The following is a 14525-nucleotide window of genomic DNA, read 5'->3' as shown; positions in this document are numbered from 1 at the left end:
TATATATTTATTTTTATTATAAAAAATTTTTAGTTTATTTGGTTGGGACAGTGCATATTAATGAACATCTGTAAAACAGTGTAAATATGCCAGATTACAGCATAAATCCTAATTTCCATCAATTGTGACACAAGATACAGGAAACATAAAATAAAAAATACATTTACAATAAAAAAAAATACATTTACAAACATTACATACTGTATATTAAAGCAGACAGTTAAAAGTGTTCACAGACTTGGCTTTCAACAATACATTTCTAGATTTTTGTTATTCTGATCGTGATGTCATGATGTGAACTCGCCCACGGTATTATTGAGTTCCATCTACACTTTGTCAAATCGCGATCTGAGGCGTCATATTGTTGAAACTGCAGCTCTTTTGTTTAAATTTCCGGTTTGCTATGTGTTGCAAAAAGATATTTTCATTGAATGTGAACTTCTTAATCATATAGTTTCCGGTTTGCTATGTGTTGTAAAAAGATATTTTCATTGAATGTGAACTTCTTAATCATATAGTAACACTTCGCACGAAAAGCAAACACACGGCTTTAGAGTTGTAGTCGCTTCCATTTTATAATGTTTTTATAAAATACTAAAATAAACTTTTATATTACCAGATTAATTCAGAATGCATCACAAGCTATCGTTTAAAGTTTAAACCTTCACCCGTAATCGCCGCCCTTCCGAGCCATCCAGGTGACTATATCAGGCTTCCCCACAACGATGTCGTCATGTGGGCGGGCCCAATGTCCCAAACTGACCAATAGCAGGGCGAGAACCGGAAGATTGACGCCGTGATGACGAAGGCGTCCGGGGCCAGCTGTCACGGCGCGCGAAAGATCAAAATTTTCATTCGGCGGGAGGAAGACAAACCGTCCGCGCAACCGGAGGCTAAATGTCGAGCAAAACACCGAAATAGCGTTTTGTCACGCGGACTTTGGGATCGTAACGTCTGTTTGTGACCGCCACGGTTAAACGAAGGGCTGCTTTTACTCCGCCGAGGAACGAAAACGAGGCTGCGAAGCAGAGATGAGCCTCGTCCTCGTCCAACAACAGGTAATTAAATGCTCCAGTTTTCAATTAAAATTTGACTAAAGTGACCGCGTTAGCTTCATAAACGACAGACCTTCCGATAAAAGCAGCACAAACACTTGAATATTTTGTGCACGTATCGTTAGCCTTAGCCACGTAGCGTGCGCGCTGGGCGAGGTGTTTCGGATTCACTGGTTCCCCTGTTAAATGGCGACAGGCTTTATTTTAAACGTTATGGTAACACATGTTAAAAACCATGACAGGGACCTGTAGTTGTCCAAGCCAACGCCATTCGAGCCGCGTTTACAATATTGTTTCCAAGTGAGTCTTATTTTAACATCGGCATTTACGAGCGGCAACGATTGAAAGAAGTCGGCCACCAGTTAACAGGGAAACCAATTCACCCGAAACACCTGGTTTAGCCGATCACGGATTAGCCTGCATTCAGCTTCCTCGTAGAAAGTAAGTTTCCGTTGAAATCTCACATCCAAATCGCCTCATCTTTTGTAATACCCTGCGTATGAAATCTACGCGGGTATTCCACTTGTTTTAACCGGAATAAACTTGCTACAGACGTGAAAAGGAGGCTAAATCCGCAGCTAACTCTTGTGTTCATTGTTTGGTTTGCAGCGAGGCGCCACTGCTGCAACTTAAACTGCCATTTATCTTCTTGCACATCACAATAAAGACACCGCTTATCCATGTTTATCTTTGCGAAACACATGCATTTTCTGGACAGAAAGCACTGAACGAGATAACAGCAAACATGCATATTTATGTACACAAATGCATGCGTGCATATGGATGTGTGTGTAAAATAACCCAGTATTGTTTTAAACTGTGGACTTTAAACTGGACTCAATTACATTGATACTTATGTTATATCATATATTTTATATTTCATATGGCATAATGCATGTACATATACATATATTTATACATGTGCAAGTACACTAATACCATTGGTATTATTATTATTCTATGTATACTGTTACTATTGGTATTATTATTATTACTGATATATATATATATATATATATTATTGTTTGTTATTTTATTGCTACCATATTGTTATTGTTATATTATTGCTACCATTATTAGTAGTACTATACACGAGTATTATACACTATTACACATTGTTATTATCTGTATTATTATTATATAATGTCTACTTCTAATGGCTCTGCCACTGCACCTTACTATTTATTTATCTTGCTTTTATCTCGTCTTATTTCTAAGTGCCCATGTTCCGTTCTGTGTTTTACTTTATGTCTTATACCCAGATATTTTTATATTTTTAACTTTTATTTCTATTCTATTGTATTTTATAATATTCGTATGTATCAGATTGCTGCAACAAAACAATTTCCCTTCCGGGATGAATAAAGTAATTATCTATCAATCTATCAATCAATCAATCAAGTCGAGCCTTTTGGTGTAGATGCTTGTTAAAAGTGAGATGTGCTTTCTGGTCCCAGGTGGAGGAGCTCCCGGTGGTTCCGCCTGCAGCAGAGAGCGATTCAGACAGCGGGATGGGCTCACCGGTCGACGACGTGACCACGGAGGCGGCTGTTGGCAAACAAGAGCTTCAAGGTAAAACCAGCTGCTATAAAAGCTGCACGATACAAAAACAACGTTCAAAATCCAAATTGCATTCGCGCACCACGTTTGTAGCACCTGATAATAACACATGATTTTATCTACGTCACTTAATTGACCACTTGTTAGGACTGAACCTGCACTGCCAACACTGGTATTATTATTTTACTATAGTATGTTTATTGTACTTTATTCTACATTTGTCCCCCCCCATCATAGTTTATTTTCCTTGTATTTCATCTTACTGTATACTTTGCTCCCCTTAGAACTTATTATACTTTATCATAGTAGTATTGTCTGACGTGTCCAGTAGCGGGTTTCTGTGTAGTTATTTCACTTTTAAGTTGAATAAATCGACGCGTGTTTTTTCACTGTTTGACTCCCAGACTCGGACTCGGACGACGCCGTCGCCGCCCACAGGAAGCCTCACCGCAACGCCATCAGGGACAGCGACAGCGAGGACGAGCGTCCGGAGGACGGCGTGGACATGGCGGAGGCGCTGGCGCTGTCCACCTCCAGCGGCGAGGAGGAAGGCGGGGAGGCGGCGAGGGCGAAGGCGGGCGGCCCGCACAAGAGCAGGAGGATCAGCCGCGCTCCGGTCGACAGTGACGACGGCGGCGAGGCCGAGCGGGGGAGGAGCGAGGAAGAGGAGGAGGAGGAGGAGGGGAGGAAGAAGAGAGAGAAGAGTCGGAGGCGTCGGGACAAGAAGGAAAAAGCCAGGAAGGTCGTGGAAAGACTGAAAAAGAAGGAGAAGCGATCTGGACTGGAGGAGGTGAGGGTTGTTTTCTGTGACGGCTGAGGTGGGCTTCCAGCCTCCCTTTGATCTCCTTTAACCTCTAGAGGTCCCACTCCTCATTTGATCTCCTTTAGCCTCTAGAGGTCCCACACCTCATTTGATCTCCTTTAGCCTCTAGAGGTCCCACACCTCATTTGATCTCCTTTAGCCTCTAGAGGTCCCACACCTCATTTGATCTCCTTTAGCCTCTAGAGGTCCCACACCTCATTTGATCTCCTTTAGCCTCTAGAGGTCCCACACCTCATTTAATCTCCTTTAGCCTCTAGAGGTCCCACACCTCATTTGATCTCCTTTAGCCTCTAGAGGTCCCACACCTCATTTGATCTCCTTTAGCCTCTAGAGGTCCCACACCTCAGTTGATCTCCTTTAGCCTCTAGAGGTCCCACACCTCATTTGATCTCCTTTAGCCTCTAGAGGTCCCACACCTCAGTTGATCTCCTTTAGCCTCTAGAGGTCCCACACCTCATTTGATCTCCTTTAGCCTCTAGAGGTCCCACACCTCATTTGATCTCCTTTAGCCTCTAGAGGTCCCACACCTCATTTGATCTCCTTTAGCCTCTAGAGGCCCCACACCTCAGTTGATCTCCTTTAGCCTCCCCCGGTGAGGCAGCAGATCAACTCCAGCTCCCCCCCCCCCCCCCCCCTGTCCTCAGGACTCGCCCCCCCCTCGGGGGCTCAACGACAGCGGGTGTCCGCTGGGCGACCCCGACCTCTTCGACACGGGTCTCGGTGAGGAAGAGGAGGAGGAGGAAGAAGAGTCTCTGGATGCAATCCGAGCGGCGATCAAGAAAAAGATGAAGAAACACAAGGTACTGGACTTTTTTTATTTAATGTTCATTACACGATGAGCTATTGTAAATATATTTTGGCAACTCAATTAGCTGCTTTTACTTTGAAATATACAGTAAATCTTTGTGTTCTGCAGCGATTTTAACTTGTCATTGTAATTAGAATTGGCTTTTTCTTCCATTTCGGTTCGTATTTTTGTTAGTTTTACCGTTCGCTTTTATTAAATGACTAAAAAATACACATATTGCTTAGTTCAGTTGTGTGTGGATGAACTCTCGTGGCGTCAAACCGCTGCTGGATTCCAGTAACGGGACGAGGAGAAGTTTGTTTAATTTCTTTTTGAAAGTTCCACGTTTCCCCCTGCAGGAGCCGCTCCCGGGCGAAGACGACGACGACGACGAGGCGGCGGAGAAACCGCAGCGCGTGGTGAGCACCGTTTAACCTTTGACCCGAATCAATCAATCAATCACATTTTATTTGTACAGCCCTTTTACAATAACCCAGTGGTACCCAAAGTGCTTTACAACAAAGCTATAAAAACAACACATTAAGAAACAAATACAAGAATAATACATAAAACACAGGAGCGACGGTGCTGCAGGTTGGTGGAAGCTTCCAGAGATTCATAAAAAAACAGAGCATACACAGAATAAACACTCTGCCCTAGACAGAGTTAAAATATCAGACAGGTTAAGAGGTACCCAGGACATTGATGGCATTAAAAAAACAAACAACAGAAGATTTAAAATCAATTCTGAAAGGAACTGGAAGCCGGTGGAGGAGTTTGCTAGAAATCTGGCACATTAAAGTTTAAAGATGTAGTGTATTTAAAAGCAATGAACAATAATGTCTGTTACTACTTTTTGTTTGGTTGGGTTTTTCTCATGCACTACTTCTGTTATGTTCCATGTTGATTTTTTCAGGAGCGAAAAGCTGCGCGGGCCAGCAGGGACGCCATGAAGCAGCTGCACAGCGAGTCTCAGCGGCTGGTCAGAGGTCAGTCTGCCGCCGTCGTTGTCGCCGGGCAGATTTGGCGACGTGTGCGTTTCGTTTCTGCTACTTGAAACCCGACGTTTTCCTCCGTCGTTTCACAGAGTCGACGCTCGGCCTGCCCTACCACGTCCCCGAACCCAAGACGCTGCAGCAGTTCTTCAAGCAGCGAGGACGGCCCGGCGGCCCCGCCATGGCGCTGCTCAAGTAACCACGCTCTCTTTATTGATCCGGAACCTGCTAACTCTTGGTCCCGGCGGCTTTAGTTTCTCGTCATGAGGTGAAGACATTTCATAAGATTTTCCTTCTTTCAGATCCACGACGTACTCAAAGGTGTTGCTGGAGGTGGCCCCTCCTCCTCCTCCCCCTCCCCCTCCTCCTCCTTCTTCACTCCCAGTAAACCCCCCCTCCCCCGCTGAGGTCTCACCCGAACCCCAGCCTCCGATCGCCTCCACCCCACAGGAGAGCCTCTCCGCCACCGCCGACCCCCCGGCGACCCCGGGTGCAGATCAGGACTCCGGCCCGATGCTCTTCCTCTCCGAGAGTCTGGAGGAAGAGGAGGCCGGCGGTGCAGAGGAAGCCGCGACTCTTCCCGCGGCGGCAGCGGCGTCTTCGGCCCCCGAGTCTCGCCCCGTGGCTTCGGTTGGACCCGTGGACCTTTGCACCGACTCGGCGGCACCCGAGCTCCCCAAGCCGAAGAAGGACAAGCTGACCCGGCTGAGGGCGCTGGGGCTGACCCCTCCCCCCGTGGCGAGGCTGTGTCCCGACGGCGGGGCCTTCGTTCAGCTAGAGCCGCCGCCGCCGCTCCACCCCGGTGAGTTTGGCTCCCGAAAGGCAAGTCGCTCCGCCCGTTTTCCCCGTTTAAAACCCTAGTTTGATCTCCTTTAGCCTCTAGAGGTCCCACACCTCATTTGATCTCCTTTAGCCTCTAGAGGTCCCACACCTCATTTGATCTCCTTTAGCCTCTAGAGGCCCCACACCTCAGTTGATCTCCTTTAGCCTCTAGAGGCCCCACACCTCATTTGATCTCCTTTAGCCTCTAGAGGCCCCACACCTCATTTGATCTCCTTTAGCCTCTAGAGGTCCCACACCTCATTTGATCTCCTTTAGCCTCTAGAGGTCCCACACCTCAGTTGATCTCCTTTAGCCTCTAGAGGCCCCACACCTCAGTTGATCTCCTTTAGCCTCTAGAGGTCCCACACCTCAGTTGATCAGCCGAAAGGCGAGTTGCTCCGCCTGTTTTCCCCCCCGTTTACTCACGTCTCCGCCCCCTTGTGGCCCTGAAACACAGGCGTGGAGGCCCTGAAGGAGCGCTACCTCCGACACGTCCACGCGCCGCCGCGCCCGCAGGGGGAGCGCACGGTGCAGCTCGCCGTCGTCCGCAAGGGGAGCACGGCGTCCGGCCGGGAGGAGCTGCTGCTGGAGTCGGTCAGCGTCACGGTGAAGGAGGGCGGCGAGGAGCCCGCCGACACCAGACCAGGTCTGCACGGTCATGACGTTCTCCTGGAAGTGTTAAAGTCCCGGTGAAACGTAAAACTCTACTTTGCAAAAAACGATAGTTGTGGTTCTCCTTGTAAGGTTCCTCCGACTCTGCCCCACCACTGTTGTCGCATAACAAAGTTATTTGAATTTTGAATCTCCAGCCGAGGAAGTCGGGGGAATCCTTCTTCTTCGTGGGCCATTGTGGGCGGAGCCTATGTGTGACATCACAGGTTGTGCAGATCTCGAGCTGTTGTGTTTATATCGGCTTGTTTCCTCTTAAATATTGAAGTTTTTACAGTGTTTTGAAGTTTTATGAGCCTTGATGAAAGATTGAGCCTGGAAGAGACCAGAGAGGAGGAAAGGAGCACGGGCGGCGGGAGCAGCTAGCTCGGGCGGCTAACAGACGATCAAGTAATACCTGGACTCATCTTCAGTGATTCAGTCTTCTAGCTCTTGGACGTGTTGGATCCAGGAAGTCGGTCGTTCTGCCAAAAGTCAGGAGCCTCAAAGCCTCAAAGGTGAAAAGTGGCGGCTGCTGAGGCGAGGAGACGAGGACGAATGGAGGACGAAGCGTCTTCTGCTTCCTCAAACATGTTCCAGACGGGGTCACCGATGGCAGAACCACCTTCTGTGTCTTCTTCATCAATCACTGGGTTTGAAATGACCACGATGATGAAATCTGGTTCAATTCAGCCTCTTCGTGGTCAAAACTCTGATCCTCCATAATGTAAACACAACTTGGGCGTGTGCACAACTCGTGATGTCACTCTGTTATTGTCAGAAGCTCCGCCCAGCAGAGGAAATAGCGCCGTTTATCAGCTATTTTCTCTCAGATTGTCGTGTTTTAACATTTTACCTTCAGCCAGTTAGCAGGAAAACGTTCTAGAAGAGACACCAGACTGTTTTGGAGGTGGAATCTTCATTTCACTGGGACTTTAAGTGCTGACATGAGACTCTCTGACCCCCCCCCCCCTCCCCCCCCTCGGCCTGCAGGTCAGAAGATGCTGACCCTGAAGCAGCGCCTCCACCTGGCCATGGCCCAGCGGCGCCGGGAGGAGAGGATGCGAAAGGCCGAGCTGAACCGCCTCGACAACGAAGAGTGTGGCGAGGAAGAGGAGGAGGAGGAAGAAGACATGACCGACGAATCCGAGGAAGAAGAGGTACGGTGGCGTTTTCACAGGTTTTTTTTTGGGGGGGGGGGTAAAGATTCCGGTTTGTACTCAGTTTGTGTTTCTGGCCTCAGGGGGTTGATGAACTTCTGGGAGGAGGAGGAGGTGGTGAGGAAGAGGAGGAGGAGGAGGAGGAGGAAGGCAGCGTGGCTCAGAGCATCAGGAGCGCCTCCCCCGTGGCGTTGTGTCGACCCCCGACGACCCCCGACCTCACCGACGGGACGCTGCTGCTGTTCCCCGGGAACTCGTGCTCCCGCACCGCGTGGGTTTCTTTACGTTCCGAACGCTTTGAAGCGACTTTACTGTCTTTGTACATTTCACTGTCGTTCGCAAAAGACATTTTCTGTACTGAATATTTGGTTTCATGGAAATCTGAGCGAAAAAAAAGAAGTTTAAAATGTGAATTTTCTGGTTATTATTCTCTATTTGGTCGATCTGGTCTCCACGGAAACGTGTGAAGGTAAAAGCCTAACGCTTGTGTGCTGGTCGCCCCCCCCAGGAGTGACGGAGTGCGGCGGTCCGGCCCCCCCGGACACGACGGCGGCACTAAAATGGGTGCGTGAAGTCCAGATCCAGACTCCCCTTCTCTTGTTAGACCTGATTCTAACTCCCCCTCCCTCCCCCCCCCCCCCCCCCCACAGAGGAGGACGACTCTCTCTCCACGGTGAAGGACAACAGCCACAACAGCAGCTTCGACCTGGGGGCGTCCATGATCACCTCCTACCAGCCCGTCGCTAACCAGCGCTGCTCCGCGGCGCGCGGCGCCCCCAACCCCGCCATCTTCGGCTCCCCCTCGCCGTGCCTCTTCGGGCCCAGCTTCCTCGGCTCCGCCTCCAAGGTCAGACTCGTGTTTTGGTCCGTCGCGGGGGGGCAACGATGAACGCTGTGGAAGCAGCTCCGTTCGCAGGCGGGAACATTTTAAAATCCAAGATGGCCGACGACGGCGAGTTACAAGCTTTCAGCTGCAGCGGGTCCAGTTCTGTGTTTCCTCGTCCACTTGTTTCCTGATCTTGACTTCTTTATTATATCTACATCACATACATCTAGAATTTATTTATTTATTTTTTTAATAAAAAAAAAAAAGAAATTTTTAAAGCAGGTGTGTTTGCGACTGTGGAAAGTAAAATACAAGATGCATACAATACCCTTGTTAGTGCTACATATATATATATATATATATTTTATTTTATTTTTTTAACACAATAATCACAGTGATCTAAATATTTTCCAACTGCCATGAGATTCAATCAGCCTGAGCAACAACAGAGCAAAAAACTAAATAATCACAACAATTATAACAAAAGCAAAAACTAAGAAGAGAAAAAAAAACAGGATTTTGATAATTGACAGAACAAATAGCAGAAAATAAGAAAAATCAGCAGCGAATCTCATCAATGAGGAGTGTGTGTGTGTTTCCTTCCTTCCTTCCTTCCTCCCTCCCTCTGGATGTGTGTGCGTCCTTCCTTCCTTCCCTCCCTCCTTTCCTTCCCCCCTCCCTCCCTTCTTTCTTTCCTTCCTTCCTTCCCTCCCTTCTTTCCTTCCCTCCTTCCCTCCCTTCCTTCCTCCCTCCCTCTGGATGTGTGTGCGTCCTTCCTTCCTTCCCTCCCTCCTTTCCTTCCCCCCTCCCTCCCTTCTTTCTTTCCTTCCCTCCTTCCCTCCCTTCCTTCCTTCCTCCTCCCTCCCTTCCTCCGTGAATGGAACACACGTCTATAATAATAATAACGATCCAGATGTTTGTTTCCTCTCCCCCGACAGAGTTCAGGAAAGCTCTCGGAGCCGTCCCTGTGCCTCCCCGTGGAGGACTCCCAGGACCTGTACGCCCCCCCGTCTCCCGGGGCGGACCTGGGCCCCCTGGGCCTGGGCGGGGCGGCGTCCGGCCGCTTCTCCCTGGAGGACGACACCCACTCCCAGCTGCTGGACGCCGACGGCTTCCTGAACGTGGGCCCCCGCCCCGGCCCCCACAAGAGGCAGCTGCTGCTGGACGACCTGGACGAGAACGCCATGGACGCCCACATGGGGGAGCTGCTGGGGCTGTGCTCCGGGGCCTTCCCGGCCACGAGGCCCGCCCACGCGGAGGCGGCGGCGGTCCGGACGGGCGACGAGGCGGGGGGCAGCGAGGGGTCGGGCGACGCCATGGAGGAGCTGCTGGGGCTCTGCTCCGGGAAGTTCCCCAGTCCAGGTCCGGGTTCTGCCTCAGTTCGTCTCCGCTCTTTTAACCCTTTCAGAGCTCAACAAAACTAGCTTTACAGCTGTAAAAATGTCATTTGAAAAAAAAAAAAAAAAATTGAGGGGGGGGCATAAATCTGTTAATCAACCTCAGTCGAGTAGAGTCGAGTAGAGTAGAGAACTTTATTCCTCCCCAGAGGGAAACACAAACTTACAACAGCTCAAGGTAAAAGGTGCAGAACTTATCAAAAAAAGCTGCAAGCAGCATTGGCCGGGACCTCGCGAAAGACCGCCCGTTGGGGTGGCCATGATCCTCTAGACCGGTTAATTATAATTTTTTAAGTTGAAATGTATTTTTATTTTTTTATGACTTTTATTTTGGAAAAAAAAACCTGCATCAAAACCAGCTAATTAGCTAGTGATTCGTGACCGCAGTGCCCCCATTAGGCCACCTACCAAATTTCAGCTCAATCGGACAATGTTTGTTAGCATGCTAACGGGCATGCGAGGCCACAAGCTAGCCGATCCATCTGAAAATGTCTGTTGGGTACTCCCCAGGTGCCAGCCGTTGGCGAGGTCCCTAATTAAGGAATTCATATATGTAAACATATGTAAATATCTAAACAAGAGCACAAAAAATATGTAAAAATGTAAAAAATTAATAAAACAATCCAGTAAAAAGAAAGATCCTCTAAAAATAGAGTAAATTGCCAGAACTGATATACACACAGTGTAGGTAGGTAAAGAGCTGTACGCAGGTGTAAAGGGTACATGTAGGACATTTACAGTGCATTGTTAAAGTCCTGATCGAAACTATCAAAAATAATAATAAAAAAAAAAAATAAGAAGCTAAAGACAGTCAAAGTTAGTGGATGAAAAAAATTTTTATAATCACATTTATAAATTGTAATTGAAAATAAACTCCCTCAGCATGAATCCTGCCATTTGAGCCGCACAGTGACAGTTATGATGTAGTTGAGAGGAAACAGTGACCCCTAGTGGATGCTTTGTTTCGGTGGAACTCTTTGTTTAAGATGCATTTAAAAGTAGTTTTAGTCACGATTGAAAAGCTTCAGTATCAAATGAATTTAAAGTTTCCTTTTCCTCTTAATTTCAGGTTCCGCTCCACCTGCTTCACCTGCTCCACCTGCACAGGACAGGTACTGTGAAGCAGCCATTCGTAAAGAGGTTCAATCTAATTTCATGTGTACTAAAAACTCCAATACTTGTTTCTCTTTGAAGTAAGAAGAAGCATGAGGAGGAAGAGGAGGAGGAGGAGGAAGGCTGTGAGTTCCATCTTCTCTCGGATGTGGACAGTGACCAGGTGAGGAATATTAAAGAGGAATATTTGCAGTCGATATCTTTTTATTTCTTCAGTGTGGGCGAAGGCAAACTAACTGTGTCACAGGAGGAGGAGGAGGAAGAGGAAGAGGAGGGTGGAGAGGAAGACGACAACGAGGTGGAGGAGGAGGAGATGCAGGGTGTCTTTGCGCCGCGGCTGATCAAGAAGAAGAAGAAGAAGAAGAAAATGTAGGTGGAAAGCCGACGCGACTGCGTTGGAGTGTGTGCCTGCGAGGGGTTCTGAGCGGTTTGCGTCCGCAGGCGCCTCGCCGACTACCTGGACTCGGAGGCGGAGCTCTCGGGCAGCGACCTGGGGAGCGAGGACGAGGACGACGGCGGGGACAGCGAGTACGAGGAGGAGGAGCCGGTGGAGGAGCTTCCCTCCGACGACGAGCTGCAGGATCAAGTCAACAAGATTCACATGTACGTCACTTCCTGTCGTCTCGCATTCGGATCTTTATCGACTCTGGAACGACACTAGAACACATCCCCGTGTTCTCCCGACCAATCAGATGCTGCCAATTCTTTTTCAATTTCGTTGTAAGGGAACGAAACATACATTTAATTAGATTAAGACGACAGTAGAAGACGGCCCGAAGACAACGAGGTCCCGCTCTTGCTATGTACTATGTGGGGTTGGTCCTGCAACCATGAGCCTATGGCGGAGTCAAAAGTGCACGGAAACCAGCCAATTAGCTAGTGGTTCTTGATCGCAGCGCCTCCATTAGGCCACCATCCAAATTTCAGCTTATTTGAACAAACTTGTTAGCGTGCTATGCTATGCTATGCTATGCTAGCAGCTGTGATTTGCCTGGTGTCGCTGACTTGTAATCTAGGGTTATCTCACATGCTAACATGCTAAGCTAACTAGCTTAGCATGTTAAGCAGGCTTAATTAGCTAGCGATCCGAGATGGCAGCGCCCCCTTGAGGCCACCCTCCAAATACAAAACTACATTTACATATTCTAGCTCCAGAGAACAATATATTTGAATTAAGGGAACAATATTGAGATATTCAAGAAAAATCTGTAGCTCTTTAGGGAACCGTATTTAAATATTGTGATTTAGAGGTTCTAGTTTAATAAAATTTTATTTCTAATCTCCGTTCAAATTTAAAGGTTCCATTTGAAAACCTTGTGGATTTAGAACAATATTTCTATATTTTGGCTTCAGTGAACAATGAATATGTTCCCCGACGGGAATAATCAGAAAATATTTTAGCTGAAGGGAACCGTTTTAAAATCTCGTGGAATTATAAAAACGCGTTGTGATTTAAGCAAACGACGTATTAATGTCGGTTTCAAGGACTTAACTTGACTGAAAGGAACAATATGATATAAATACTGCGTCTGAGGGAACCGTGTTCATGAGCCGGTGTGGCTCCGGGGAACTATTTAGTCGTGGGACGGCCGGTCGGAACGTCTGAACTGTGTTGTTGGACTTTCAGGAAGCAGATCTTGGACGACGACAAACGACGCCTGAGGCTCTACCAGGAACGATACCTGGCGGACGGAGACCTGCACTCCGACGGCCCGGGACGAGCCCGGCGCTTCAGGTGGAGGAACATCGGTGAGGATCAATCAACAATTAAATGGGTTTGACACTGAAACGTACCGAGTCTCCCTCTCCGGTCGGAGGTTCGTCTTTTTGGTTTTGTTGAAGATTGTTCCGTCTCCTCCAGGCGACGGGTTCGACGGCGGCGTGGCGGGACTGGGGGCGGAGGAGGACGGAGAGGAGGACGAGGACGTGGACCAGACGGAGGTCCAGCGGCGGAGGGAGAGGCTGGAGAGGGAGCAGTGGCTCCGGGAGCAGGTAGGGCCGCCGCTGCCGCCGCACCTCCACCAGGGGGCGCTTTTCCTGCAGTTATCTCTGGAGTTATCCAGACGCGAGCCGACTTTCTGAAATCTACAATGATGTAGAGAAAAAATGAGGCGTGGGAACGATGTAATCAGTCGCTCCGCTAGGACACGCTACATTAGCAGGGGGCGCTCTACTAGGAGACGCTACATTAGCAGGGGGGCACTCTGCTACGACACGCTACATTAGCAGGGGGCGCTCTACTTGGAGGTGCTACATTAGCAGGGGGTGCTCCGCTAGGAGACACTACATTAGCAGGGGCCACTCTGCTACGACACGCTACATTAGCATGGGGCGCTGCACTACGACACGCTACATTAGCAGGGGGTGCTGCACTACGACACGCTACATTAGCAGGGGGTGCTGCACTACGACACGCTACATTAGCAGGGGGCGCTCTACTAGGAGATGCTACATTAGCAGGGGGCGCGTCACTAGGAGGTGCTACATTAGCATGGGGCGCTGCACTACGACACGCTACATTAGCAGGGGGCGCTCCACTAGGAGACGCTACATTAGCAGGGGGCGCTCTACTAGGAGATGCTACATTAGCAGGGGGCGCTCGGCTAGGAGACGCTACATTAGCAGGGGGCGCTCGGCTAGGAGACGCTACATTAATATTTCCAAACAGAACTTTATAATAAAGCGACAGTTTTGGTTCATCAGCAACTAAAAAAAACACTCCTCCACCTCTGCACTCCTCCTTCACTCCTCCTCTCCTCCACCCCTCCTCTCCTCCTCTCAGTCTGAACAGAAGGCCAAGAAAGGAGGGAACACCTGACGTAGAAGAGGAGAACCTGGGAGACGAAGACAGTCGCTTCATGAAACTGGCCAAGAAGGTGACGGCCAAGACTCTGCAGAGGAAAGGTTGGTTTGACCTCTGACCCCCCTTGACCTCCGACCCCACGACCTCTGAGCCTGTCTTAATTCATTAACGTTCATCTTCACTATTCTGCCGTTCTCCTCCTCTCCTGGTGGTGAATCACTAAACATCCCTACAGTGACGCTTATTTGTTGCCATGGCGACGTCAAAAAAAACGGCGTCTTTTCCACCATTTTGTTACGTAAAGAGAGAAAACTGCTCCAGAACGGGAACGTTGGATCAAACTCTTCAAATGATGAATCTTTTTAAACGTTGTCAATCGGTAGTTTTATCGCTGAGCGTGAGTCTGAACTCGTTTTTGTTTTTGTTTTTGTTTTGTTTTGTTTCCCCCCATAGCGGCGCCTCCTGCGGCGCCCCCCGCCGAACAGGAAGCCGGCCGGCGCCCTGAACCCCTTCCTGAGACCCTCGCAGCCGCAGGT

The 14525-nt window shown here is 48.8% G+C and overlaps 1 protein-coding gene across 1 annotated transcript in view; it reads left to right on the top strand.

Annotated features, from left to right (window-relative positions):
• Nucleotides 1–1031: 1031 nt before the first annotated feature.
• The window catches only part of clspn (claspin), a gene marked incomplete at both ends in the record, with an annotated part of 19855 nt that continues 6361 nt past the window's right edge, over nt 1032–14525 (top strand). Inside the window, 25 exon segments of the mRNA XM_080515881.1 lie at nt 1032–1058; nt 2513–2627; nt 3020–3405; nt 4083–4238; nt 4585–4644; nt 5142–5214; nt 5313–5415; nt 5523–5553; nt 5647–6022; nt 6500–6688; nt 7684–7850; nt 7934–8121; nt 8362–8414; nt 8501–8697; nt 9615–10038; nt 11143–11185; nt 11268–11349; nt 11434–11555; nt 11628–11789; nt 12814–12935; nt 13048–13178; nt 13969–13997; nt 13999–14090; nt 14373–14386; nt 14443–14523. Of these exon segments, the coding sequence (XP_080372007.1) occupies nt 1032–1058; nt 2513–2627; nt 3020–3405; nt 4083–4238; nt 4585–4644; nt 5142–5214; nt 5313–5415; nt 5523–5553; nt 5647–6022; nt 6500–6688; nt 7684–7850; nt 7934–8121; nt 8362–8414; nt 8501–8697; nt 9615–10038; nt 11143–11185; nt 11268–11349; nt 11434–11555; nt 11628–11789; nt 12814–12935; nt 13048–13178; nt 13969–13997; nt 13999–14090; nt 14373–14386; nt 14443–14523 (3423 nt within the window).

This window comes from Blennius ocellaris, assembly GCF_963422515.1.
Source record: "Blennius ocellaris genome assembly, chromosome: 20".
In the NCBI taxonomy this organism is placed as follows: Eukaryota; Metazoa; Chordata; class Actinopteri; order Blenniiformes; family Blenniidae; genus Blennius; species Blennius ocellaris.
The sequence above is the reverse complement of the archived record's forward strand: the minus strand, read 5'-3'. Positions and strand labels throughout refer to the sequence as shown.